The sequence below is a fragment of the Camelus dromedarius genome, chromosome 5 (assembly GCF_036321535.1).
Source record: "Camelus dromedarius isolate mCamDro1 chromosome 5, mCamDro1.pat, whole genome shotgun sequence".
NCBI lineage: Eukaryota > Metazoa > Chordata > Mammalia > Artiodactyla > Camelidae > Camelus > Camelus dromedarius.
The window spans coordinates 22,130,855-22,158,576 of NC_087440.1; the positions used below are offsets into that span (position 1 = coordinate 22,130,855).

General features: G+C 36.5%; 1 protein-coding gene across 2 annotated transcripts in view; it reads left to right on the forward strand.

The window, feature by feature from the left end:
• The first annotated feature begins 1,499 nt into the window (after nt 1-1,499).
• Nucleotides 1,500-27,722, forward strand: part of INO80 (INO80 complex ATPase subunit) — a 112,846-nt gene continuing 86,623 nt past the window's right edge. For both annotated transcript variants that reach the window (XM_031453288.2, XM_064485723.1), the window contains exons 1-5: nt 1,500-2,075; nt 23,038-23,223; nt 23,477-23,646; nt 23,737-23,804; nt 25,598-25,768. In XM_031453288.2, coding sequence (XP_031309148.1) covers nt 23,081-23,223; nt 23,477-23,646; nt 23,737-23,804; nt 25,598-25,768 — 552 coding nt within the window. In that variant the 5' untranslated portion in view covers nt 1,500-2,075; nt 23,038-23,080. The remainder of the gene's footprint in view (nt 2,076-23,037; nt 23,224-23,476; nt 23,647-23,736; nt 23,805-25,597; nt 25,769-27,722) is intronic.

The window sequence follows — 27,722 nt, forward strand, 5'->3', positions numbered from 1 at the left end:
TAGGTGGGCTAAAGGTTGCTAATCAGTTGCTTTTGAAATAGGGAGATTATCCTAGATAACCTGAGCGGATTCTTTAAAGGGTAAGAGTTGGTCAGATGACTTGAGCAGTACCTAGCCAGCCCAACCAGCCATTGCCCGCCTTGAGATGGAGGAAGGGAGCCAGGAGCCAAGGAATGCAAGTAACCTCTGGAAGCTGAAAAAGGAAACAAATTCTTCCCTACAGCCTCCAGAAATAAGGCAGCCCTGTCAACACCTTGATTTTAGCCCAGTTTGAGACCCATGTCAGACTTCTGACCTACAGAACTGTAAGATAATAAGTTTGTGTTGCTTTAAGCCTCTACATTTGTGGCATTTTGTTAGCACAGCAGTAGAAAATGAATACAACAGACAACCTACATCTGAACTCTAAAGGACTCTACAACTTGGTCCCTCCCTAGCTTATTGATTTTTTCCCCTTTATTCCTTTTGATCTATGTTCCAAACAGTCAGCTCGTTGTTACTCAGATATTACCCTAGTTGGTTTTAGGTGTTTGTTTTTGGGTATGTGAAACACATGGATCGAAGAGTCAGTCCTACACAAAAATATTTGCCACTCCCTTGTCAATCCTGCTGCCTTGTTCCCATTCTCCCCTTCTTCCCACAATTCTCACCTAGGACACCATTTACTTTAATTTCTGGCTTATCCTCCCCGTCCCCCCAAATGAGCAGGTATTTGTTTTATGTCTCCTTTCCTTCCTTCCTTCCTCCATAAAGGTTAAATACTGTACTTTTGCATTTAAGCAAAATTAACTTATACCTAGGGAATATGGCACAAGAAGGCTTACTTAGTGACCTTAAAAAATGCTAATGCCAGATTTAAATGAATTAAAACATGAGACGTGACGGAACTGAAATAGAATAGTTAACTTTCGTTAAATTCTTCTAATCCTTATTCGCAGTTAGGCTGTACGCCGGCTAAGACTCATCACAGGTCTTCGTAATTGAGTTGCATTAACGTTAGTAAACGTGTTTAGAGGGCTCAAACAATGGAGTTGGCATAGACAAATCAATTCTGTTTTCAGAGACTCACTCGATCAGTGTGAGAACAGGCAGACATTTCTGATGACGGGTCTATGTGTTCCCAAGTGCTTGAATCTTAAAGCCTTCACTCAGGCACCTTGCCTAACTATGCCTTAGCCTAAAGGGGAGCCCCAGACTACTGGGTAAGGGCGGTTCTACAGAGAAGGCACTTTTCCGACGATGCACGACCCAGCCCAAAGGGGCCGAAAACTGGATAAAATATCATATCCAAGGCAACCCTTCCCCTCAAGTGTTTAGTAGCACCTATCAAGAGAATCACAAGCACCCTCCCACCGCCTGCCTGCGGGAACATATATTCCCAGGATTCCAGGCCGTTTCGATTGACGTTACTTCCGGGAAAAGTAACCTTTCTTCGGCGGTTGCAGACCTACCGAAGTCTCGCGACATTTGCTCCCGCGAGATCTGCTTGCTCACTCTAGCGATGACATCCTCCTCCTCCTCCCCGCCGCCTTTCGGCAATCTTCGCCAGTCCCAGCCCCGACCAATCTGCACTCAGATGGCATAGATCTGGGTCTCCCCCTGAACCCCGGTCCGCGCGGGGCGTCAGGCGGCAGCGGCGGGGGTGAGAGCTGCACGAGGCCGACCGCAGCGGCACTGTGGACGGCCACGGGCTGGCGACGAGCAGTGAGCGTGGGCGGGGCGGGGGTAAGCCCGCTGAGTAGCGGCTCGATTGTTCTGGCCTGGCTATGGCGCCTCTCCTCCCCCCCGCCATGGCTCCCCGTGTCCCTGCTCCGCTCCTCTCAGTGAGTGAAAGTGGCCGCCGCCGCCGCCGGCCCAGCGCCCGCAGCCGCCTCAGCGCCGCCGCCATCTTGGGGTCCCAGGAGCCGCCGAGGGAGCGAGCTAGGAGCGTCCACGCCCAACGCAGTCACCGTCCCACGGCCTCAGAGAGCGAACCGCGGCTCCACCGTCGGCGGGGCGACCCCCCCCTCCGGACCCCGCCCGCACCCCGCCCCCCCCTCCGCCGCCACCGCGGCGGCGGGGCCCGGCGGCCCGAGGTGAGGCGACTAGACGTGGGCGGGCGAACGGAGGGGGTGTAGTGTAGGCCCCGTTGCGCCCCTCTCTGCGGGCGAGGACTGGGCCGTGTCTTAAAGGGGCCGTCGCCCCCGGCCCTTGATTTGTTGGGGTTAGTAGGGAGGATGGGTGTGGACACTCCCCGTAGGGTTGGGACCTCAGGGACCTGGGCCTCGTCCTTTCCCTCTCCTACCTCTGGAGACACGGGGTCACGCGGTGACCTCAGCCAGCCGAGGAAGCCCGTGGGGCGCCCACACGTGGGGAGTGTGTTAGACCAGGTGCACGTGGGACCCGGTTGGGCGGTGTAGGGCTAACACGTGTGTGGGTTTGAGGGTGGGGTGGGGCAGGGCGAGGGCTGGTTGGGCTTTAGTGGGAACCTGGAGAGGGCCGTATCTGTCCTTTTAAACAAATGAGTTCTAAGGGCTTGAGCGTGTGTCAGTTTGTGGGGAGCAAGTTGGGATCTGGGTGAATGGTACATGCTGCTTGTTGGTGTTGGGTGGGGGCAGCCCAACACGTGTACAGACTTAGGAGTGTGTAGGTGTCACCTCTGATAGCCTTTTAGGCTTTGTAGGGCGTCTAGGCAAGTGTCATCCTATTTTGACATTCCTTCTTGCGAGTGCTGATGGAAACTACTACTTCCGTAATCAGCGAGGGTGGAAGCCCCCTACAGTTTTAGGAGTGAGAGATTCTAAGAAGGCGCTCACTATTTTAGTTAACAGCCAACTGTGCCCGAATTCTTTGATTCATACACTGTCTAGTTGTATGTTCGTGTACTTGTTGGTAGGAATGGGAGAAGAAGTGAGGAGGTTGACCTTGCTAATATCACAGGTAACCAGCTTATTTTTCAATCAGTGACTTTCATGGTTTCCTTTACCAAGGAAATTTTCATTGTGGTTTGTTAGTGGCAGCTTTTTGTTATTTATTTTTGAAATAACACACTTATGGAGATACAATTCAGATATCAAAAATGTCAGCCTTTTAAAGAGTGCAGTCCCATAATTTTTGGTATGCTAATCGAGTTGTATAGCTATCACCACTATCTAATTGATCATCCCTAAAAGAAGCCCCCTTAGGAGTTATTCCCCATTCCCCTTCCCCCAACCCTAGGAATCACTAACCTCTTTTCTGTCTTTGTAGATTTGCCTACTCTGGATATTTTGTATATTATAAACAATCATGCAACATGTGTCCTTTTGTGGCTGTCTTTCAGTGAACAAGGTTCATCCATGTTGTAGCATATATTGGGACTTCGTTCCTTTTTATTGCTAAGTAATGTTCCAGTTCCAGTTGTGTTTTATGCTTGAAATTCTCAAGCTCTTCCTATGAAACATCAACTTGAGGTTATAATATATGATAAAAGTTGATTACCTAGTAGGTTCTAAAAGGAATTTGTGTTTTTAAGGATTAAATTTCATTATTTAGTTTACTGTGTTCTTTTCCTCTACATTTTGTTTTAGAAGAATCTGAATCATTTTTTAAAATCAGTTTTTAAAACTCTGTGTTTTTAATAGGAAGTAACTAACTGTAAAGAGCACAGATATGATTAGAGAGTTTCATGACTAATAAAAACATGAATACATCAAGGTGGAAATGTGATTCAGTCTCAGGAACAGACTATAAACTATGGTGTTATAATATCACTTAATCAAAATTATCATAGTACTACCAAGGGAAAGTATCTTAACGGCTTTTGACTGCTGTTACTTGTGTAGACATAGGGCTAGGGAAGGAATAATAGACATCTTTTCTGCCCACAAGATTAAAACTGGCATTGAGATATAACATGTCAACATATAAGTTCACACAAAATACAAATGCTGGGATGCAGTGAATTTCGAATGGACAGAATGGGATAGAGTTAAATAGGAAACTGAGTTTATGTAGGAAAATAAGTGAAGTAATGACAAGTTTTAAAGTGACATCCTAAGAATAAGGATTTTGATACGCTAGGCTGTAATATGCAGAAGATGAGAAGAGCACAGTCCCTAATACTTACTAAAACCTTTCATGGGCAGTGATCCTAATCATGAGGGCTCTGGTTGAACCTAATACCATCACCTTGGAGGTTAGGAATTCAACATACAAGCTGGGGGAGTGGACACAAACATTTAGACCATGGCTGTACATTAAGTCAGAAATTCAGTTATAGAAGCAATGGATTCAGTAGATACAATAATACAGTAGATTTGCTTAGGGTTGAAAAGTTGGTCACAAAGAAGTTTAATGCCTGGGTTTAATAAGTACGTAAGAGAGATTTCCATGTATTAGGTCAGAAGTAGGAGATCAGTACTAGCAAATGTAGTTGGCAAATTAGATAGGAAAAAAAAAATCACTGGGACTAAATGGTGTCCATATTTTTAACAGACTAGAGGGCAGTGAGTAAACTCTGATACATCTTCGTAAACCTTCACTACCAAGGATTGATAGATAGTCTTTGTGATGGTCTCTAGAGCAGTGTTCTTACTTTTTTTTATGTGCCCTGAACCTCTTTGTAGCCTAAAGAAACCTGTGAACCTCTTCTCAGAATGACTTTTTAAATGTATAAAATATAGTTCACATTAAAAAAAAATGTATGATGTAAGAAATTTGCTTTTTATTATTAAATAACAACTAGTGATACTCCTGCTAATACTGCTGTGATGTGATACCTACATTCAGAATTGAAGGAAATGGTAATTTCATTTATAGATTAGTTAAAACAAGGATGTAAAATTTTTTTTTCATCCAGGTTTTTGGACCCTAGTTTAAATGCCTTTGCCCTACAGAGTCCTGGACATGTTATTTTGTATGCAGCACACCACTAGTTTCCATAGAAAGAAGTAGGATTATTGACTCAAGTTCACATGAATTATTGAATTCATGTTCATATGAACATGTACATGACTTACTACTAGAAGAGCAAATGATAATTTAACTAAAGGTAGTGTAATGGAAAGACATTGGTTTTGGATTTGAAAAGTCTTGTGTTTGAGTCCAACTTACCACTGGGTAAGTTACTGAACTTTTTTGATTTTCAGTTCTCCTTATCTTTAAAATGGATATAATTAATTTTCACTTCTGGGATTAAATGACATATTAACTATAAGACAGCATATTTATAAATGTTAGTTTATTTTCATCTTTGAAGAACATACCAAAGGCTATGACATTTAGTTTTGATTTGGAAGAGGGGAAACTTTCCTTTGTTATACAATTTGAAGGAAAAACGTGAATGGCATATAGGGTTTTCTCAGGGTATTCATGTATAGAGTTCACCTTTTCATAATGGTACTAAAATTATTCATATTTCTTGTAAAAGAACAAATAAGCCGCCTCTGGGCTTGCGTGTGACCACTAGCTTTTCTGGGCAAGAAGTTAGTAGCTAAATAGGATAAACTGTGGGTAAATCTTTCGTATCCTGTGCATGAACAGAAAAATGGTAGTGAACATCAGTATGGTAAAAAATGCTAGGCCAAGTGCTCATTTTATCCCTATGATTGTTGCCTGAAAGTTACCAGGAAGGCCGTCAAAATGCTAGTCATTCCTGAGAGAGGTATGAAAAATAAAATTCAGGAATGGACTGTATTATCTTGGTAGGAAACCACAATATATCCACTCTTGGGCTATTGAATTATTGCACCTCAAGGAAGAACAAATTAAGTAACAGAAGTTTCCAGGAAATGACTGTATAAATGATGAAGGCAATGGTAAGGCTTTCATATGAAGATAAAGAAATTTGACTCCACAATGGAGTGATGAAGTCTGAGATGGACCGTGATTGAATTGTATTAAATTAGGAAAAATTTGAAGAATGATCTGGAAATTTAGAACAATCTTGAAAGATAACTGTTATTTGACAGATGTGTAATGAGTGGTTTGTTTGTAAAACTTACTAACACAGAAAGTGGTTGAAGCTCAAGAACAGACCAGACTCAATTTAAAGGTTGCAAAGCCAGAAACTTTTGTGATTCAGCCCCATTTCATTTCAGGTCAACAAACCATTTAATGATACTGGAACCTAATGGTTTATGAAACTCCTTATTCTGTTCATTTATTCATTCAATAAATATTTATTGAACACCTAGTGAATGCTCTTTGATCCTTCCAGTGATGATTTGTTAAGCATCTGCCACACTCAAGGGACCATGGTAGACTCTAGGGTGTACAAGTGAATTAATCCAGTTGTGTGTGTGTGTGTGTGTGTGTGTGTGTGTGTGTATGGAGAGTACAGCAGGGCTCTGCTCTGCAAAGAGAAACACAGTAATGCAAACTCTAAGTGCCCTAAAGGAGTATGACCTGTTTCTTTTGAGGTGCTGATATGAATTACTAGTACTTAGTTTTTGTTTTTTAAATTATATTGAGACATTCTTTTCATTTGTTTAAAGACCCTGATTTGCCTTGTTAACAGAAGCATTATAATGCAGTGGCCTTGTAGTATAGCCAAACCTCTTCTAGATCCTAGAGCCAGATGACCTGGGTTTGAAATTTAGCTCGCTCTCTCATTAACTGTGTGGCCTCTGGAAAACTTTTTTATTTTTTTTGGTGGGGGGAGGTAATTAGGTTTATTTACTTTTTTATTTATTTTTTAGTGGAAGTACTAGGGATTGAACCCAGGACCTTATGCATGCTAGGCATGCACTATACCACTGAGCCATACCCTCACCACCTTGGAAAACTTTAAGCCTCAGTTTCTTCATCTGTTAAATTAGGATAATAGTAGTACCTGCTTCATAGAGGATAATTGTGAGAAATAAATGAATGCCTAGAAATGCTTAGAATGGTACCTGGCACATAGTGCTCTCAACAAGTGTTAGCTGTAATTACAAGTACCCTTTTGTTTTGACAATTTAATCTGGAGTTTTAGTTTGTAAAGTAGTGAAACCAGAACCTTTTTATTATGAGTAGAAAATATCTCAAATCTTTTTTAGATAAGGCAGGTAAAAATACATGAGTAAAGAAAATCATTATAATGCGTTAACCTTTGTGTTTATGTTGAGAATACCAGGAGATAGAAATATCTTTCTGTTTAAGATTATAACTCAAAAGGGGTGATGTTCTACAGCATTAAACTTTTTTAGTTCAAGCCTTAAAATATTTCTGTCCAGGATGTCATTCTAATGTTAGTAATAGTTTGCCTTTTTTAGAATCATTCTTAGAAGATAGGAGTAGGTCAGACTCTAGAGCAGGGCTTGAGAAAGTTTTTCTATAAAGGATCAAATAATAAATCTTAGGCTTTGCTGGTCATGCCTTCTCTGTTGCAGCTACTCAACTCTGCCATTGTAGTGTGAAAGCAGCCATAGTCAATATGTAAATGAATGTGTGGGGCTGTGTTCTAATAAAACTTGGTTTATGGGAACTTAAATTTTAATTTCATATAATTTTCATGTGTGTAAATATGATTCTTTTTCCAAATTATTTCAAAATGCAAAAACCATTCTTAGCTGTCAGGATTTACAAAAATGGGCATTGAGCTGAATTTGACATGCAGGCCATTACTGTGCCAACTCCTGCTCTAGAGTCTTGGCTCTACAAGTCCCTGGCTTGGTGATCTTGTGCTAGTTAATACTATTAATTCTTTAATTACATCTTTTAAATAGGGATAATATGTAATACTTTATAGAGAGAATTGTTAGAAATAAATGAGATAACCCACGTGTAGTGCTTAGCACCATCCCCAACACATAGTAAGCGTTTAATACATGCTATATATTATCTAGTAAAACCCCCTCATTTTATAATGAGGCTGTTGGGACACAGAGGATAACTGTTAGTCCTAAAGTGTGTCAAGACTTGTCAAGAGCTCTTGACTTCAGCTTCTTTGTACCCAACTGTGCTGCTTCCATAGAGGATTGTAATACCATTTAATTCAGTTGATAAAACTGTTCTGTAGAATAGATAAAGTAATGGTGGATGCATGACATTATGCATTTGCCGAACTTATAGGGCCTTAAAGGACAAAGAGTAAACTTTCATGTGTGCAAATTAAATGAAAATCATTTAGGAGGTTGAGGGATCCCAGGAAGGAATGCCGATTGTGATAGGAGAATCTAATTATATTACAAATGTATGAGACAACCTTACTAAAATGGGGAGGTGGGGAGTGCTAAGTAACCTTGGAAATAAGTGGAGTCTAGGACAAAGAACTGCACATAAGCACTGTAGTCTAACTGATAAAATTGTGTTCTATGGGATTACCAGTTAATTCTGATACTGAGATAGACAGACAGACAGACAGACACACATACATACATACATACATACATACTGCAACTGAATAACAAAATAAGTGTATAGCAGGAGACAGGCTTCTCACTGTTAGAGTGGAAGTTTACAGATAAGCAAGGGGAGGAGGCTTGAATGATCCTTGTGATGGATTAGAGTTGGAGACTCAGTGCAAACCCATGTTTAGCTTAATACAGCTACAGATGGTTGCATATTGAAATATTTATAGAGGTACAAACATGGGTTTATAGACACACAGGTGTATTTCTATGCTCTCTCATCTGAAAAGGTTAAAGGAAACCCAGGAGCACACCTAGTACCCAGATCTTGGTTTCTAACACCATTATCCTATAAAAGGAACTAGAGTTCTTTGGAGTAATGGCTGATTCTAGGACTGGGGCAGGAAATACGCAATATGAGCCTGTAGAATCTTGTAGTGTCAGAAAGTAAAGTAGTGATCCAACAACCACCACCATCAAAGGAGCACAGGGGCCAACTGAAAAAGCTTCCAGTGGCCAAAACTGGAACAATTTGAGCAGCAAAATAAAGTAACATTGGATTATAACCCATAATATAAAATCAATATTTATGAATCTGTATTGGTCTAAATAAATGATTGAATAAATGAATATACTGCTTCAAATACTCCAGTAGTATCACTTTATGCCCTAGGAGCCTCTGGCTTGCTGGAGGTCTTTTGGATAATACTGGAGTAGTTAATTACGTGGGAATTTGGAGTCAGACCTCTTGGATTCCGGTCCTGGCTCTGACACTTCTGGCTGGGTGACCTTGGTGGGGAACCTTAAGCTCACTTTCTTTGTCTGTAAAATAGAGGTAATAGTATTTATGTCATAAAAGGATTAGATAAGTGAAATATATATAAAGTTCATATGTAAATTAAATGTTTGGCACATAGCTCTCAATAGAATATGTGTTTATAGCCTCCTTATTACAGTAGCATTTTATACAACAAAATTAAAAATTTGGATTCCCACTTGGAATTCTTTGTGATGGAGGTCCCCCCTCCCACCATCCCCAGCCTTCTCGAATAGAGGGGAAAGTGTTTATTGATACCTAGTTGTATGTAAACATACCTGCCTTGTTCAAATTAACTGTATAGGTTATGATGAAGAGAATGAGAGTAATTATATTTGGTGTTAATAAAATCACACAGCTAAGTGACTAAAATATCTAACAATTGAAAAGCAAGATCCATTTCGCATACAATTCAACTCATACTTATTTACAGATCATTTGTCCTTAGGATGAATTCTTTGAACTTTGATTTCTCAGGTTTCCTTTGGAGAACACAGTTCTACACAACTGCTCTGTTACCACCCACACTGCTTAGTGTGTTCACTCCCAATATGAAAACTGACTTTTAGTGTAGGAAAACTAAATAGAAAAGTGGTTTTTGTAATATTGATTGTTTATGGTTGTCTCTTACATTTTAGTCTCAGTAATAATCTCTCACCATCATTTTTGTAATAATAAACAGTTAACTATAAGGAACTGATAACTAAAATTCCCCAGCTCTTTGTGTGAAACCCTGTTTTTCACAAATAACTATCAAGTAAGCTAATGTTAACTTCCCTTTGCTGTGGAATGAATTGAGTTGCTCAAGATTTTTGGTCTGTGAATTCAGTCCTTTAATTTCTCTTTTACATGAGCATTTTTTTCCTCAGCTATCTCATTTCCTGAAAAAGGTGTTTTCATGGATTTAGCTGTGAAAATTGCTGAAGTTACTGATTCTTCTTTAAGAGGGATTTTCAAATTTTTAATTTGATAAATTGTTATTAATTCAGATAGGGTGCTTTTCACTAGAAGACTTACGAAATATGCTAGACACTTCTAATATAGCCTAACTTAAAAACAAATTTAAAAAAAAAAATGAAAGGTGAAAGTGTCTACCTCAGAAAACATTTATTCCCTTTTGGACTTTTTGATTTCTTATTAATGAGGGTTATACTTGTTTGCCCAAATGCTGTGTCCCCCGATAATACAGAACTCCCTGGAGGCAGTTGTGCTTGTAACCTATTGCTTTTATTATTTTGATAAGATGATTTCCCTGCCTTGATGAAGATACTCTTCTAGGAAGTTGAAATGGTTCTTTCCTAGAAGAAAGCAAATTTGTTGTAATTGATTTTTTTGTTGTTGTTGTTGTCTTGGAAACATTTCATTTGGGTATGATATTTCAATTTCATTAAAAAAGAAAAGTAGGGAAGGGAAAATGTGGGTAAGTGCTTTTTTCTTTCTCACAATATACCTATGAGGTGGCCAAAGTATCTTCTCTTTGCCGTTTTAGAAATTTCTGAAAGGGTCGTCATTTTTTAGCTAGGAGTTCTTCATTCCACTTAAAATGCAGGTGTTATTTTCATCTATGAAACTTTGTGCTTTGGGAAAACTCTGGTCTTATTAAATTGTTCCTGTGTTCTTATGGTAATCCCTTTGTTTGAGCAGGTGGTTTCTCAATGGCTTCCATGTAGAGGGGCTCTGTCAGCCTCTGCTTTTGAGGGCAAAGTCTTTTCCTCCTCCTATTTAATTTTAGTTCATTGCTTGGTACCGTAGTAACTTCTTAGTGAACTGAATGGAAAGTTTAGGTTCAGCTAGAATACTTAAAGAGTGCTTAATGATTTATTTACTTATTAGCCACGAGTAGGGTGACCAAATTTTTTTTTTTTCAGTTTTTGAAAATGGAGGAGATTTTGAAAGTGAGGAGAGAGAGACTTAGTAATTTTGTTTCTGACAACAGGCATAAACTTGAACTGTCTTGGGCAAACCAAGTAGGAGGTAGGGTCACCCTAGTCTTTTTGTTGACATATCATAATAGAGTCTGATGGTGAAGAATTACGACTTTTGAGTCACTGATAATGCATATGAGTTCTAATTCTAACTTGGGCAGGTTATTTGACTTAACTAAAATGAGAATACAGTTTAAATTACTGTGAGGATTAAATGACCTAGTATTATTAAAGCACCGAGGACAGAAAAGCCCCTCATACTAGTGTGCTCTTACCAGTGTTGGGTCCCTTGTCCTCTCCTCTCCTTTCCTCACACCATAACTAGAGGTTTTACTTTGAACTGAGGCTGCCTTTGAAAGCTTTTTTTATGGTTAAGATTATGTGAAACATTTCAGTGAATGCAGAAATGTTTTTCTACTGAGCCAATGAGCGTTTTTTGTTGTTGTTAAAATTATATAATTATGGTAGACAGGAAATGAATGCCTATAGATCTAATTATTCTTAACTCTTTCTTTAAACAATCATGAAAAACTTTTTTCCCTCGTGATTTTTTGCATAATTGCTAAAAGATATTTTAATAGTTTAGATTTAGCAATGAAAGAAGTCACTGGTAACCTCTATTTCAGCTAAATGGAATGATACAAGTAAGTTTTATTGGTTAGAAAAGTATTGATTTAAATGAGAATTTCATTAAGTTTCTTGTCAATATTTATACTGTACAGAATTAGGTATTTTCTTTTGGAACTTGAATTATTTCCCCCTCTGTTGTTTTGACATTTTGCTAATTTAATCCATTTTAATTACTTGTGATTTTTTTTACAAGGAAACTAAAGGAAAGCAGTTTTTGTTGTACTTTGTGCATTAGTACAAGGATCCACGTTGTGAACCAAAGGGAAGTATTCTCGTACTGAGTCTTCGAACTACTTCTGGTATTGCATATGATTCCTTACTTATTGCAAAACAGACAATAAGGTAATGCAGAAAGACCTAGGGCAAAGAACAATCACAATGATAGGTCCAAATAAGAGAACTAAGAGAAAAGGGGATTATTTAGTTTGCCCATTTAAGTATGTTGTTATTACCTGTGAAGTATTGGAGAGCTAGAGAAGATACTCTTGCTTATTTTGTCACTAACGGATGCTGGTTAAGCACAGCATATGTTATGGGAGCTTTTAGTATTTATGTTACCTGGTACTGGAGGAACACAAAAAGTACTTTAAGGGCCATGGCTAGAGATTGAATCCTGATTTGAGGTGCAGAAGGGAAAGTGGAGTAATTCTGGGTGCCGTTGGAAGCCATCAGACTTCCATGAGAATCCTGGTAAGGTTATAGCATGTGTGTTAGAGGGAATTTGCACCTTTATTTGGTGTGGAGATGCAAAGGGGGCCACTAACCCTAATTGCATGTAATTTGCAATAATGTTTTCTACAGACTGATTTTTTAATACCTTTGCAAACTGATAAAGAGTGAAACCAAGCAAAAAAATGATTAACAGTTTTTTAATGTAGACTTTAATTTTGATGAAGTCAGTTTATCAGTATTTTCTTTTATGGTAGTGTTTCCTGTATCCTGTTTAATAAATGTTTACCTATTCGAAGATCACAAGGATATGTTCCTAGGTGCTTCTTTTAGAAGCTTTATCATTTTAGCTTTTCATATAAGTCTGTGACTCCCCTCTCACTTCATTTCTGTGTATGTTATGAGGTGTAGGGGTTTGAAGGTCAATCCCTCCCTTTCCCCCTCCCTTGTATGGATCTCAAGTTGTTCCAGCACCATTTGTTGGAAAAACTTTCCTTTCCCTCTTGGATTGTTTTAATGCCTTTGTCAAAAACAGTGTGACCATGTTAAGTGTGAGTCTCTTTCTGGACTCAGTTTTGTACTGTTGGTTTGTCCATCATGCCAGTGCAGTATCATTTTGATTACTGTAACTTTTAGTAAGTCTTGAAATCAGATAGTGTAAACACCAGCTTTGGTTGTCTTTTCCAAACTTGTTTGGCCTATTCTGGGTTCTTTGTATTTCCATGTAAGTTTTAGACTGAGCTTGTCATTTTCTTAAAAAACACTTCTGAGGTTTGGTTAAGAAATCTGTAGATAAATAAGGGGGAAATATACATGAAGGATGTAATAGTAATGCATATATTTGACAAAAGAATTGTATCTGTAATATATCAAGAATTTCTATAACTCCATAGTACAAAGATGAGTATTTTTCAGATGTGGTAAAAAAAACTTTAACACATCTTTCACAAAGGAATTTATACAAATGACCATTAAGCATATGAAAAGGTGCTCAACTTCATCAGTCTTCATCATGCTTATGTTATCAGTAAAGGATGTTTATTTTATCAGGGATGTACAAATTAAAACCACAGTGAGATAGCATTATAACACCAAGTGTTGACAAAGATGGGAAACAACTAGAACTCTTATTCATTGTTGGTGGGAGTGTAAAATGGTAGAATCATTTTGAAAAATTGTTTGATGATTTCTTATAAAGGTAAACATACACCTACCTATAACCTAGCAGTTCTATTCCCAGGAACTTACCCAAAGAGAAATGAAAATGTAAATAAACACCAATAGGTGAATAGATAAACAAATTATGGTTGTATTTATTCTTGAAATGGAATCTGATTCAGCAACAAAAGGAGAGAACTATAGGCACCAATGTGGATGAATCTCAGACATACTGAAAAAAAAAAACAGACACAAAAGTATACATGTAGTATGATTCTTCTTATACGAGTATCTAGTCTTATAATGGTTGAAGGTGAGGACTCAGAAGTCAGATTATCTGGATTCAAATCCACATTCCTTATTAAGTGGTATGACCTTCGGCAAGTTACTTAACATGTATAGGCCTTTGGTTCCTTATCTGTTAAGTGGGATAATAATAGTAACAGTCTCTTTAAACAGAAAATTATTGGGTGGGTTCTGTGTACTAGAAGTATTATACTACTGTTAGAAATTTTTAAGAATCTGCTGTATGAGATTTAAATGTGTAAAGTGTTGCAAATATTTTTCACAATTTATCCTTTACTTTTTAACTGTATTTGTTTTTTTCTGTGTAGAAATGATACATTTTAACATGTTTTATTGAGATATAAATTCCCAATGTATAAAGTTCTCCATTTTAAAGTATATATAATTTTAGTATATTCGTTGGTTTTAAATATATTCACAGAGTTGCAATAATCACCTCAATGTCAGTTTAGAACATTTTTGTTAGCCCAGAAAAAAATCCCTGCTTAATAGCAGTCACTCTGCCCCCTGTGCCCCATCTACCCCTGTTGCAGCCCACTGTCCCACACAACCACTGATCTATTTTTTGTTTCTATGGAGTTGCCTTTTCTGGATATCTCATATAATCGTAATCATACAATATGAGGCCTTTGTTGACTAGCTTGTATACTTGGCATAATGTTTCCAAGGTTCATCTATGTTATACCACCTGTTAGTATCCTACCCCTTTCTGTTGCAAATAATATTTCATTGTATGGATATACCACGTTTTATTTAACCACTCATTGGTTCATGGACATTTGCATTGTTTCTACCTTTTGGCTATTGTGAATATTTTGCTATGAAGATTCATGTCTAATTTGTTTTCTGGACATATATTTTCACTTCTCTTGGGTATATCTAGAAGTGGAATTACTGAGTCATATGGTAACTCTATGTTTAACCTTTTGAGAAACTACCAGACTTCCAGAATGGCTGCACTGTTTTACATTTCCCACCAGCAGTGTATGAGGGTTCCATTTTTTGTACATTCTAGTCAACACTTGTTATTATCTGTCTTTTTTATTATTATAATCTTAGTGGGTTTTCTTGTGGTTTTGATTTGTATTCCCCTTAAGGCTAATGATAAAGTGTGTTTTCATGTGCTTCTTAGCCGTTGATATTTCCCCTTGAGAGAATTACCTATTTACATCTTTTGCCCATTTTTAAATTGTTACTTGTCTTTTTGTTATTGTATTTCAAGAGCTTTTATCAGTTCCTTATCAGATATGTGATTTGCAATTTCTTGATAGTATCATTTACAGCACTAAAGATAATTTTGATTAAGTCCAGTTTATCTATTTTTCCTTTTGTTGCTTTTGCTGTTGGTATATTGTATAAGAAATCGTTACCTCATCCAAGGTCATGAAGATTTACCCTTACGTTTTCTTCTAAGAGTTTTAAGGTTTTAACTCTTAAATTTAGGTCTGTGATCTCTTTTAATTTTTGTGTATAGTGTAAGGAAGAGTTCCAGCTTCACTCTTTTGCATGTGACTGTCTAGTTGTCACAGCACTATTTGTTGAAAAGGCTGTTTTTTCCCCATTGAATTATCTTGATACCCTTGTTGGAAATTAATTGACTCTAAATGTGAGGCTTTATTTCTGGCCTCTCAATTGTTCCATTGATCTGTATGTCTAGTCTTATGTCAGTACCGCATATTTTAATAACTTATGCAGCTATCTAGTAAGTTTTGAAATTGGAAGTATGAGTTCTCCAACTTTGTTCTTCAGTTTCAGGATTGCTTTGGCTCGTCTAGGTCCCTTGCATTTCCATATGAATTTTAGAATCAGCTTGTCTATTTCTGCAAAAAAAAAAGAAAGGCAGCTTAGATTTTGATAGAAATTACATTTAATCTGTAATGCCATGTTAATAATGTTAAATCATTTGACCCATTAACCATGGGATGTCTTTTTATTTAGTTATTTAATTTTTTTCAACAATGCCTTGTTTTTAGTATATAATTCTTTCAGTTCTTTAGTTAAGTATTTTGTTCTTTTTGATGCTATTGTAAATGGAATTATTTTATTTTTATTTTTGTTTTTACTTTTGAGATGGGGAGGTAATTAGGTTTATTTATTCATTTTATTTTTAATGGAGGCTCTAGGGATCGAACCTAGGACCCAGTGCATGCCATGTACATACTCTACTACTGAGTTATACCCTCTCCCTGGAATTATTTTCTTAATTTCATTTTTTAGATTTTTCCTTGCTAGTGTGTAGAAATATAATAGATTTTTGTTTATTAGTCTTGTATCCTGCAAGGTTACTGAGCTTGTTTATTAGTTCTAGTCATTTTTAATGCATTCGTTAGGACTATCTATCTGTATACAAGATCATGTCATCTACAAATAGAGATAGTTTTACTTCTTTCTCTCCAATCTGGATGCCTTCCCTCCGTCCCTCCCTTCCTTCCTTTTTTTAATTGCCCTGGCTAGAACTTTCAGTACAATTTTGAGTAGAGATCGTGAAAACAGACAACCACGTCTTGTTCCTGATCTTAAGGGGAATAGCATCCTGTCTTTTGCTATTAGGTAATAATGTTAGCTGTGAGCTTTTTTAGGTGTCATCAGGTTGAGGGAGTTCCCTTATATTCCTAGTTCGTCGAGTGTTTTTATTTTGAAGTGGTATTGGATTTTGTTGAATTATTTTTCTGTTTCTGTTGAGATAATCAAGTAGATTTTATGCTTTGTTCTGTTGATGTGGCATAGTACATTCATTGATTTGCTGATAATACACCAACCTTGCATTCCTAGGATAAATTACATACTTAGTAATGGCGTATAATTCTTTTCATGTGTTGCTGGATTCAGTTGTTAATACAATTGACCCTTGAACTGCATGGGTCCACTTATGCGTGGTTTGTTTTTTCAATAAATACTGCACCAGCTATTGTTGATTCAATTCAGGAATACAGAACTGTGCATACGGAGGGCTGACTGTAAAGTTGTATATGGATTTTCTACTGCAAGGAAGGTCAGTGCCCCAAGCCCCCATGTTGTTCAAGGGTCAGCTGTATTTTGTCTAGGATTTTTTGTGTCTGCATTGAAAGGGATATTAGTCTATATAGTTATCCCTCAGTATCCTTGGGGGATTGGTTCTAGGACCCCTTGCAGATACCAAAATTTGTGGAAGCTCAAGTCCCTTATATAAAACTATGTAGTTAGCCCTCCATATCTGTGGGATCTGCATCTGTGAATACAAAGGACTGATTGTAGTTTTCTTATGATGTCTTTGCCTGGTTTTGAAATCATGCTAATGTTGATCTCATAGAATGAGGTGGTAAGTGTTCTTTCCCCTTCTATTATTTGGAAGGATTTTTGAAGGATTGATATTAATTCTACTTTAAATGTTTGGTAAAATTCACCAGTAGAGCTGTTTGGCCTGGGATTTCTTTGTGGGGAATTGGAAGCACTAAAATTTAGATGATCATATGCATCAGACTTTTCATTTTCTGTTCACTTGATCATACATGCATAAAAAAGGATCCAAATCCTAACCTGCTATTTTCTCATTCAGAGATACAGATACTTGTAACTAATTCCTCATGTAACCTTTTAACATGGTCTAACACTCATAAGTAATAATTTTTTCCTAATCTCCCATGGCACTTTATCTATACATCTCTTAAGTGACTTTCCATGTGTGCTTTTTAGTGGTTATTTATGTTTGAGCCTTATATTCTCTATTAAACTAAATTCTGTGAAGGAAATACTTTTTTGTACATTACACTTAGAGTTCAGCAATTGAGTGGTTGAGTGAATGAAATGTTATGCTAATATTCATGTGTAGATAGCATCTCACTTCTTTTTTGTTCTTATTTCCATCTTTTAAAATATTATGGAGTTTGTTTATTTGGCCTGATTCTGTTATTTGTGCCATAGCCCTGCAAATTATAAATAACCTGTGGCTCTGATTCTGTAGATCACATTCAGTCATAATAGGTTTGGGCTACAGATTGTCTGATTGTATAAGGGAGCAGAGGTGGAAATCTAGTTATTTTATTCCCTCAATGTTTTTGTCTTTTATGAGACTACAGCCCATAATGTGCTGCAGGCTGTCTTTATTCATTTAAATACTTTAAAGCTATAGGTGTTCTCAAAAGACCCGTACCTTTATTCAGCCTTTTCTGAACTAGTATTGGCAAATTTAGTATTTACTGCTTAAAGGCAGATGCAATTAAAAGATGTCTGACTAAATCAGTGATTCTCAATCTGGTCTTCTCTGAGGTATTTCGATGGGTATTTTGTCAAAGAATGGTCAAATAAGTTTGGAATTCCTCTTGGAGACAGACTCAGAGCATATTAGCATATTGAAGACCAAAGTATCTTAAGTCTGACTTAAATGCTTAAGTATTTTTACTATTAATGGACACTTGCTAACATCGTGAGCTAGGCCTCAGAGAAGCAAACTTTGTGAAGTGGTTTCCTAAATGATTGGTATGAAACCATTTTGGGGCAGCATTTATAAAGAGAAATCAGAAGTAAAAATAGAGTTAAGTATGGGAAGGCTAATTATGTAGGTCTTAGGACAAATACTTAATGGTCATAATTGTAATTATAGTATTTTATGAGGTGATCATTATATAAAATGTTCTTACTGTTGCTTTTAGGAAAAATGATTAAAACTCACTCCCTTCCCTTAAAAAACTTTTTTAGGAACCAAATCAAACTAAAAACTGTTACACTAGGCTGCTATTTGAACAGTGCCTCTTAGCTCATCTCCATCCAGAGATAAGGTGTCTTTCCCTCCTAGTAGATACCTTTTTCAGGCTTTTCATTTGGGGGAAGATGGAAATCCTATCCTCAGCTAAGAATTGGCAATTGATGGAAGTGTCCTTCAGATTCTTGTCTAGAAGTAACACTTTGATCTGTCACTTCTACAAATTTATCTAAGCTTGCTTGAGAGACAAATTTTATTTATGGAGGATTCCCTGAAAGATATTCAGTTATGCATTCTCCTGTCCTTGTTCAGCAAGGATGGATAATGAATGATTGAACTCATTCTGCTTAAGTTTGTTACCCGATTTTGTTCTTTTGATTTGTCTTATTTATACTTTTGTCTCCAAATCATGTGTCCAGGATAGGAATAGAGGCCTATGGTCATTGATTGCAGATTGTCTTTGTATAGAAAGTAATGTTAGAAATTGAGTTTCGTGGCCTTAACACTTAGGACTATGCTTTAAAAAGCAGATTAATAAGGTCATTTGTAAATATCAGAACTGAATAGATTCATAAAGTAGGGACTCTTTGCCCAAATAGTTTATAGTTTAGTAAGGAAGCTAAGGTGTGCATGTATACGTAAGTAGACCATAAGATTGTATAAGTGCTGTGCTTTCTGTAAATAACCATTTAGAGGTTCAGAGAAGAGAATAGTCTTAGCTAATAATAATCTAAACCTGTTTCCTTGAACAGGGTATTTCATTTTGTCTTTGAAGGATTTAATATCCACTTGGTAAGACTTTTCTTATAGAGATATTATTCATGGGGTAAGGGCAAGACTGCATCCATAAGGCATAGCAGTAATTAGAGAGTACAAAGCAGTCAGTCCAGGATCACATACTGACACAGATAGGGAAGTCTAATATATGTGAGCATGATTTGAAAGCAAACACTTTACCACTGATAACAGACGCTAATCAGGGGAACTGAAGGATGATCACAGTCCAGTTGCGGGATAACCAGGATTAAGGAGCCAGAGTTCAGGATATGGACCAGGCCAATCAGTGGTGAATTGCTTTGACAGCATATATTAATAGTTCTTCCATTCTTTGAAATGGCAGTGAGCCTGTAGTTAGATGGATTTTAAGGAGCTCTTCACTTGAAGATTGGGATGGATCTGACAGGAAATTAAGAGACATTTTTAAGGATATTCTTAATTTGTATATAGTATAGAGAAATAGTAAAAGATTAAATTGGAAAAGTAACTTGAAGCCAGATGATAAAGGTCTTTGAATTTCAAGTTGAGGAATTTAGACTTCATTGAATTTTGGAAAGCTTTTGAGGGATAGCAACATAATTAGAGTGATGTTTTGGGAATACTGATCTGGCAGTAGCTGTGAAGATGGATTAGAGTGAGAACCTGGAGATGGGAAGCCAGATTAAGAAGCAGTAGTCTGGGTATGTAAGTACATGTGAATGTACTTACTGAACTGTACACTTAAAAATGATTAAAATGGTAAATTTTATGTTATATATATTTTACTACAATAAAAATCTAACGAAACACTTCAAATATATTCCTTGACTCTTCAGCTCTCATCATAGGACTTCTTCTCATGGAGATATGTCAAGAACTTTATGCTTGTAGCACTTCCTTCTTTTAGCCTTGTGGAAGTAAGAGAGTGGTATTTCATGGTTGCTGTTTCAGCTGCCAGTGGTGATGCGCTACAGAGGTAATTCTGGGAAAATCAGACTAGAGGATTGATGTGTTATTGGTGTCACAAGGGGGCACATATTGAGCATTGTTAAGACCACAGAAGTAACTGTGTTCTTTCCTGGACAGATTGGTTTTGACATCATGTTATTGTATAGCCCAGTTACTTGAGAAATTATTTTTGAAAATAGTTCTTTTTAATCACCTAGTATTTCACTGGAGGCACACCTTCATACCCCCTTAATTAGGACCATTTTCATTGTCAGCCAAAATAAATAGAGCATGAGATCAGTTATTTTGTAATAAAACCTTATGAGGGAGCCAAGCAGCATATTATATACTTGAATTTATATGTATGTATATCGAGATGAATTATGTGTATTCTCTAAGAATACATTTAATTTTGCTTTATTTTTAAAACCAAGTTTCTTTGAAATCTTCTGGAATGGGTACATGTTGGGTCTCATTTTGAAAAGTAGAACTTACTGAAGTCTTCTATAAAAAGCCTTTTATTAAAAAGTATTTTATAAATACTTTTATAAAAAGTATTTAAAGTATTTTTAATGTTCTTTTTTATCTGTGTTACCAAGACTGATATTTTATATACGGTGGAATTCACCTCATTTAAATGTACAATTCAGTAATTTTTAGCAAATTTATAGAATTGTGCAACCATCACTACAGTGTGGGTTTAGAACATTTCCAACTCCCCTAAAAAAGATCTCTAGTATCCATTTATAGTCACTCCTCCTTTGCACCCACAGCAAACCACTAATCTGCTTTGTGTCTCTATAGATTTCCTTTTCTGCATATTTTAGATAAATGGGATTTTACAATATGTGGTCTTTCATATCTGGCTTCTGTTAAGTAACATTCCATTTTGAGGTTCCTTCATGTTATTGCATGTATCAATTTTTTATTCCTTTTTTTGCTGAATAGTAGTCCATTGTGTAGACATACCACATTTTGTTTATCCATTCACCAGTTGGTAGACATTTAGATTGTTTCACTTGTTGACAATTATGAATAATGCTGCTGTGAACATTCACATAAGAGACTTCGGGTGGTGGACATGTTTTTATTTCTCTTGAGTAGGTGAGTAGGAGTGGAAGTGATAGGTCATATGGTAACTTTATATTCAAATTTTTAAGAAATTGCCAAACTGTTTTCTGTAGTGAAAATATTTTACATTTTCACCAGCAGTGTATGATGGTTTGTTTCTCCACATTATCCCCAACGATTATTACTATCTTTTTTATTGTAGCCATTCTAGTGGGTGTAAAGTGGTATCTTGCTCTAATTTTAATTTGCATTTTTTGATGTTGAGCATCTCCATGTGTTTATTGGCCATTTGTATATCTTTTGTAAAATGTCTGTTCAAAGTCTTTTGTCTATTTTTTGGTTATCTTCTGAATGCAGACATTTTAAATTTTGATGGTCTGATTTATCAGATTTTAAAAAATGGATTATGCTTTTGATGTCATATGTAAAGACTTTTTGCTTTACTGAAAGTCAAGAAGATTTTCTTGTTTTCTTGTAGAAGTTTTATAGAGTTTGGGGTTTTACACCTGGGTCTCTGATCCATTTTGAGTTAATTTTTGTGCATGGTAGGAGGTAAGGGTTTAAATTCATCTTTTTGTATGTGGATATCCAATTGTCCAGCACAATTTTTTTGAAAAGACTATGCTTTCCCCATTGAAATTGCCTTGGCACCTTCACTGAAAATTAATTGACTATGTAAGAGTTTATTTCTGGATTTTTCAGGTCTGTTCCATTGGTCTGTATAGTTATCCTTATGCCAGTACCACACCGTCTTGATTACTGTAGCTTTATAATATGTTTTATAATATATTTTAAAATGAGGAAGTGTAAGTCACTCAGCCCTGTCTTTTTCAAAATTATTTTGGCCAGTCTACTTCCTTTGTGTTTCCTTTTAAATTTAAGAATCACCTTGTCAATTTCTAGGAGAAAAAGAGAAAAGAAGAAGCCTGCTGGGGTTTTGATAGGGATTATGTTGAATCTATAGCTCTATTGGAGAATTTTTAACATTCCCTTTAGGAGAAAGATTATATTGAGAAACTTCAAAAAATATATAGTAAAAAGAGAGGACAACTTACGATAAATATGTTATGGTTTCCTTTAAAGCTTATACCTTAATTTATTAGATTATGAACTTTTACAAGATAATCTATTTATTGAGTACTCATTGTATGTCAGATGGTGGGCTCATTGCTCTGTGTCGTCCCATTATTTCATCCTGGCTTAACCCCTTAATTCTTTAAAGATATCAAGTTGTAAGGTGGAAAGATGTTGAAAGACAGTTGAGGGGAAGGTTGTTATATTGTTTCCTAGTGAAAAAGACATTCTGACTCTAACATTGTCCTTAACAACATAAGATAGTAAAGAGAATGCTCAGGTTTCTCTCCCTCACTTTTATTTTCTTTGCTCCAGTTTTCTAAATTTTTATACTTCATGGCATGTTTATAAGGAATTGTAAAAATACTCTGCAGTATATCTATTCCAATGTAAATGGACTACCTCACCTATATGTATGAATGTAAATACAAAATGAAAAAGGGAAGCAGCTGTTTTGAAGGTGATACTGAGAACAAGTGCTCCTCTGTGAGATGTACAGCCGTGAACTTGTGGCATAGATTTGGATAGTTGTGAAAGAGAATTGGGTATAAATTTTAAAGTACTATTTCAGAAAAGTGTCATGAATTTTGTTTGCAACATATTCTCTTCTTGTGTTCTAGAAGGTCTGATTTCTCTTCTTATTGATAGCAGGCAGGCAAGATAAGGGGAGAATGAATACCATTTTATCTTTCACTACTTACCTCCATTCTTCAGCCGTGTAGTCGGAGACCCTTGTGCATGAAGATAGATTTGTTCTATGGCCTCGGAGTTGGGTGCCGGGGACGATGGCGGCTGCACCGAGCTGGCAAAGCCCCTCTATCTTCAGTACCTGGAGAGGGCCCTCCGGTTGGACCATTTCCTGCGACAAACATCAGCCATCTTCAACAGGAATATTTCTAGGTATGCTGTTCCATCTTCCCAATGTTTGGCCACATTTCTGATTCTATCACCCCTGTAAATTTTCGGGTTACAGTATTTTATGGGTTTTGGGATGTTTGGGTTTTTTTTTTTCCTTTCCTCTTTCTTTCAAATAAGACAGTCAATTTATTCAGAGAATCAGTTTCTTCTGTGAAGTGTTCAGTCTACTAACCATAAATTACAATATTTTGCTGGGTTAGCTGTTATTGTGGATTCACCATTCTTCAATTTATAGTGATGAAAGTGAAGATGGACTGGATGACAATAATCCTTTATTGCCCCAGTCTGGGGATCCCTTGATACAAGTTAAAGAAGAACCTCCAAATTCATTGCTTGGTGAAACTTCTGGAGCAAGCAGTTCTGGAATGTTAAACACATACTCGGTGAATGGAGTTCTACAGTCAGGTCAGTTTGATATAAGATCCCTCTTTGGACTGTCAGTTCTCTTGGGGCAGTTGTCCTTTTATTTTTTATTTTTTGTGTTTCTTTACACAGAGTCGAAGTCTGACAAAGGGAATTTATATAACTTCTCTAAATTGAAGAAAAGCAGAAAGTGGCTAAAGGTAAGAGACAAAGCAAAATGTTTATAATTCACATAACCTACTAAAATTACAAATAGAAGAGAAAGTTATTGACTTATGGCTCATTAGCAGAGATTTTCCTAGATGTGAGTCTTTTATTCTGGGTGTAGTTTTTTGAAGAGATTACAAAGAAAAATCTAGAGGACTCAATGAAGTTCATTTTGGCAAACAGTTCTGATAATGAAGCACTGTGCTGAGTATATATATCAGATAAGATCCTTTCCCTCACTGGCTTATAATCAGGGTCATTAATCTATTTTTTACTAGTCACTGAGTAGTACATTCATTCAATTATTGATTGAGTGCATCTTGCCTTGGGAGATAGTATCATAGATACACAGGATTCCTGCCTTGAAGATTTTACATTCTAATGGAGGGAGGCAGGGAATAAGCCTGTAAATAAATAAATAAGTAAATACATACATTCATACACCCAGTTTCTTTAAAGAGGTAACATTTCAGCTGATTGCTGAATGATCAGAGAAAGAACTCTGTGAAGATTTAACATAAGAGCATTTCAGTCAGAATGAACAATTGCAAAAGTCCTGAGAAAGGAAGAACTCAGTATGCAGGAGAAAGAGGTTAGTATAGCTAGAGCACAGTAAATGAGAGGATGGTAGAAGCTGAGGTTAGAGAGCCTGATTGTGTCAGGCCTGATACATCATGTTAAGGAATTTGTATTTTATTCTAGTTACAGTGGTAGGCAGTTGGAGTATTTATAAAGAAGGGAGTGATATAATCTCATTTACACTCTTACAAGATTACTATCATTAGCTGGACTTAAGGATAGCATTTCTTCTGTTGAAACTAATTATTTCTCTATTTCATATTTTTCTTGTGAAGAGCTCAAAGTAATTTAAAAATACTCTTTAATTTTTATCACTAGGCCCTTCAAAAGACTCATTTGGAAAGGCCTGATTTGCTTTATGTTAGTGAGGTGTTAAGCTGTTTGGTATGCAGTAACCTTTATGCGTAGCCATCACATTTAAGAAAATTGAGGTGTAATTCAGATGTCATAGAATCTACCCTTGTAAAATATGTAATGTAGTAATTTTTAGTACATTCATAAAGTTTGTGCAGCCATCACCAATATCTAATTCCAGAACATTTTCATCACTCTGGAAAGAAACTCCACTCATTAACAGCCACCCATTCTCTACCCTCCCCAACCCCTGGCAACCTGTAATCTGTTTTCTTTTTCTATGGATTTGCCTATTCTGGACAGTTCGTATAAATGGAAACATAAAATGTGGTCTTTTATGTCTGGCTTCTTATAATGTTTTCAAGGTTCTTTATGTTGTGGCACATATTGGTACTATTTCCTTTTCATGGCTGAATAATATTTTGTTATCAGGATAATACCTCATTTTGTTTATCCATTTATCAGTTAATGGATTTTTGGGTTGTTTGTCCTTTTTCAGCTATTACAACTTGCTTTCTGTATTCCTTTAAACCCTGTAGTAGTTTTTTAAGCTTTGTTTAGTTTTTTTGCCTGGATATTTGACATTTAGTCAAACTATCTTGTGTAGTATATATACTAAGTAAAATCTAGCCTTGTTGCTGTTTACAGCATTTCCCTTGTTTTAGTGCTCTTTGATTTGTACCACTAGGTTTAATTGGTATTTGTTTTCCAGTTGAAGTAATAGTATAAGGGAAACTGAAATGACTGTTCTCTAACTGTTTCTGTCATTGTTTTTGGATCTGAAAGAAATTCTTGGAGTATAAAAGGAATTGCTTTATAGCAGAGGTTCCATTTCTATTTCCTCTTTTTTCAGAGCATTCTGCTAAGTGATGAGTCCAGTGAGGCAGATTCTCAGAGTGAAGACGATGATGACGATGACGATGAAGATGAAGAACTCAATCTCAGCAGAGAAGAACTGCATAATATGTTGCGGCTGCACAAATATAAGAAACTTCACCAGAATAAGTATAGTAAAGACAAGGAGGTAAGAGGTTTCAGGAGAAATCTCAGATCTTCATGCTGAGTATTTATTCTCTGGTTTATATTCATTGAAAATATATCATTTTAATTTTATATTTAGATGGTGGTGGTTCTAATAGGTTTATTGAAATATATTTCACGTAACAAAAATATTCAGCCTTTTAAAGTGCACAATTCAGTTGTTTTTAGTATATTCATAGAGTTTGTAAATATTATCACTATCAAATTCCAGAACATTTTCTCACCCCCAAAAGAAACCCCACTCCTCTTAGCTCTTGCCTCATCCTCTTCATTCCCTTCAGCCCCAGGCAGCCATCAGACACACAAATGGAACAACATGGACCTTTGTGTCCTCTTCTCTCACTTAGTATGTTTTCCGGTTCATACATGTTTTAGCATGTATTAGTGACCATTCCTTTTTATTACCAAATAATACTCCATTGTGTGGGCATACTGCATTTTATTTATCCATGCATCAGTTAATGAACTAATTGGATTGCTTCTACTTTTGGGGTTTTATGAATTATAGCTACAAATAGTGAATTGTTTTACTTTTTGGCCCTTATGAATAATACTGCTATGATTTGTGTACAAGTTTTTGGTGTGGACTTCTGTTTTTATTTCTCTTGGATATATACCCAGGAGAAGAATCACTGGGTCATATGGTAACACTATGCTTACCCTTTGAGGGAACTGCCAGGCTATTTTCCAAAGCAGCTGCACTATTTTAAATTCTAGTGGTTGCTTTTTAATGCAGTTGGTCTTTGGAAGTGTTCTTATCTTGGAAAAACTCCCTTTCTTCCCATACTAACTCTAGATTGATGATAGTTGAAGTGGCAACTATTTGAATGCTGTTACCAAAGTCTTCTGATTTTTGTCAGTAGTGTGGCACTTTGTACACAATGAGCAATAGAATATTTGAAGACCTAAAAACTTTCCAGCAAATAGTTAAGGTCCAAAGTTAGTTCAAAAGGTTTTGAATATGTTTAAGGTTATAAACCTATACAAGTGATAAACACACCTTTTTGACTTTTTTGATTTAGACAAAAATTTCCTTCTTAAAATATGATGCTAAGGCATTTGGTGCTCAAAATATTTGGTCTTTTTTTAATTGAAGGAAAACACACATGGGAAAGTCCACAGATTTTAAGTACACAGCTTGATGAATGCTTTTAACAGAAGACCTTGTAATAGTTCTCCATGTCACTCTACTATCCTAGTTTTGGTTCTTGGACAAATCATTTGGCTGTAATCCAGGAAAGAGATTTAATACTGAACTACCTAATTTTATTTATGTTCATATTTACCCGTTTGTAATATGTGAGACAAAATTTGAGCTTTGGAGGTCAATTTAAATGATATGTTTGAAAAGATTAACTAATTCCTGGACAGACAAAAATAGATTGTTCGTATGTTAGAATTCTGGCAACAAAGACTAGGTCATATGGTAACACTATGCTTACCCTTTGGGGGAACTACCAGGCTATTTTCCAGGCTATTTAGTGGCAGGTGAAGAGAGAAGACCTGAGAGGTTGGAAATTTGGGATGGATGGGGACTGTTGAAACCAAAAATATAAGACTAAGAGCCAAGAAAGCAGGCATCAGAAACCTTAGTAAATCTGAGGACCTATTGGTTTTAGAATTATGGTTTATTTCTTATTGATGAGTTCCAGAGGAGACCTTCTGCTGTGACGTATATACAATGACAAAGTAAATATCCTGATAGAGATTTAGAATCATGAAGGGATATTTTTGTTTGTTTTTAAATTTCCAACAACCTTGCCATGTGCATAGCTGATGAACCCATTTTGTTTTGAAGTTAAGGAAATAATTCAGTTTGATATACTAAATCTTTATTGATCTCTTTGTGGGAATACTGTATTTAGGACCTATGGTTTTTCTCTGGCTCAGCTTTCTTTAGTAAAGATGATTTGAAGACTGTGCTATAGAACAAAGAC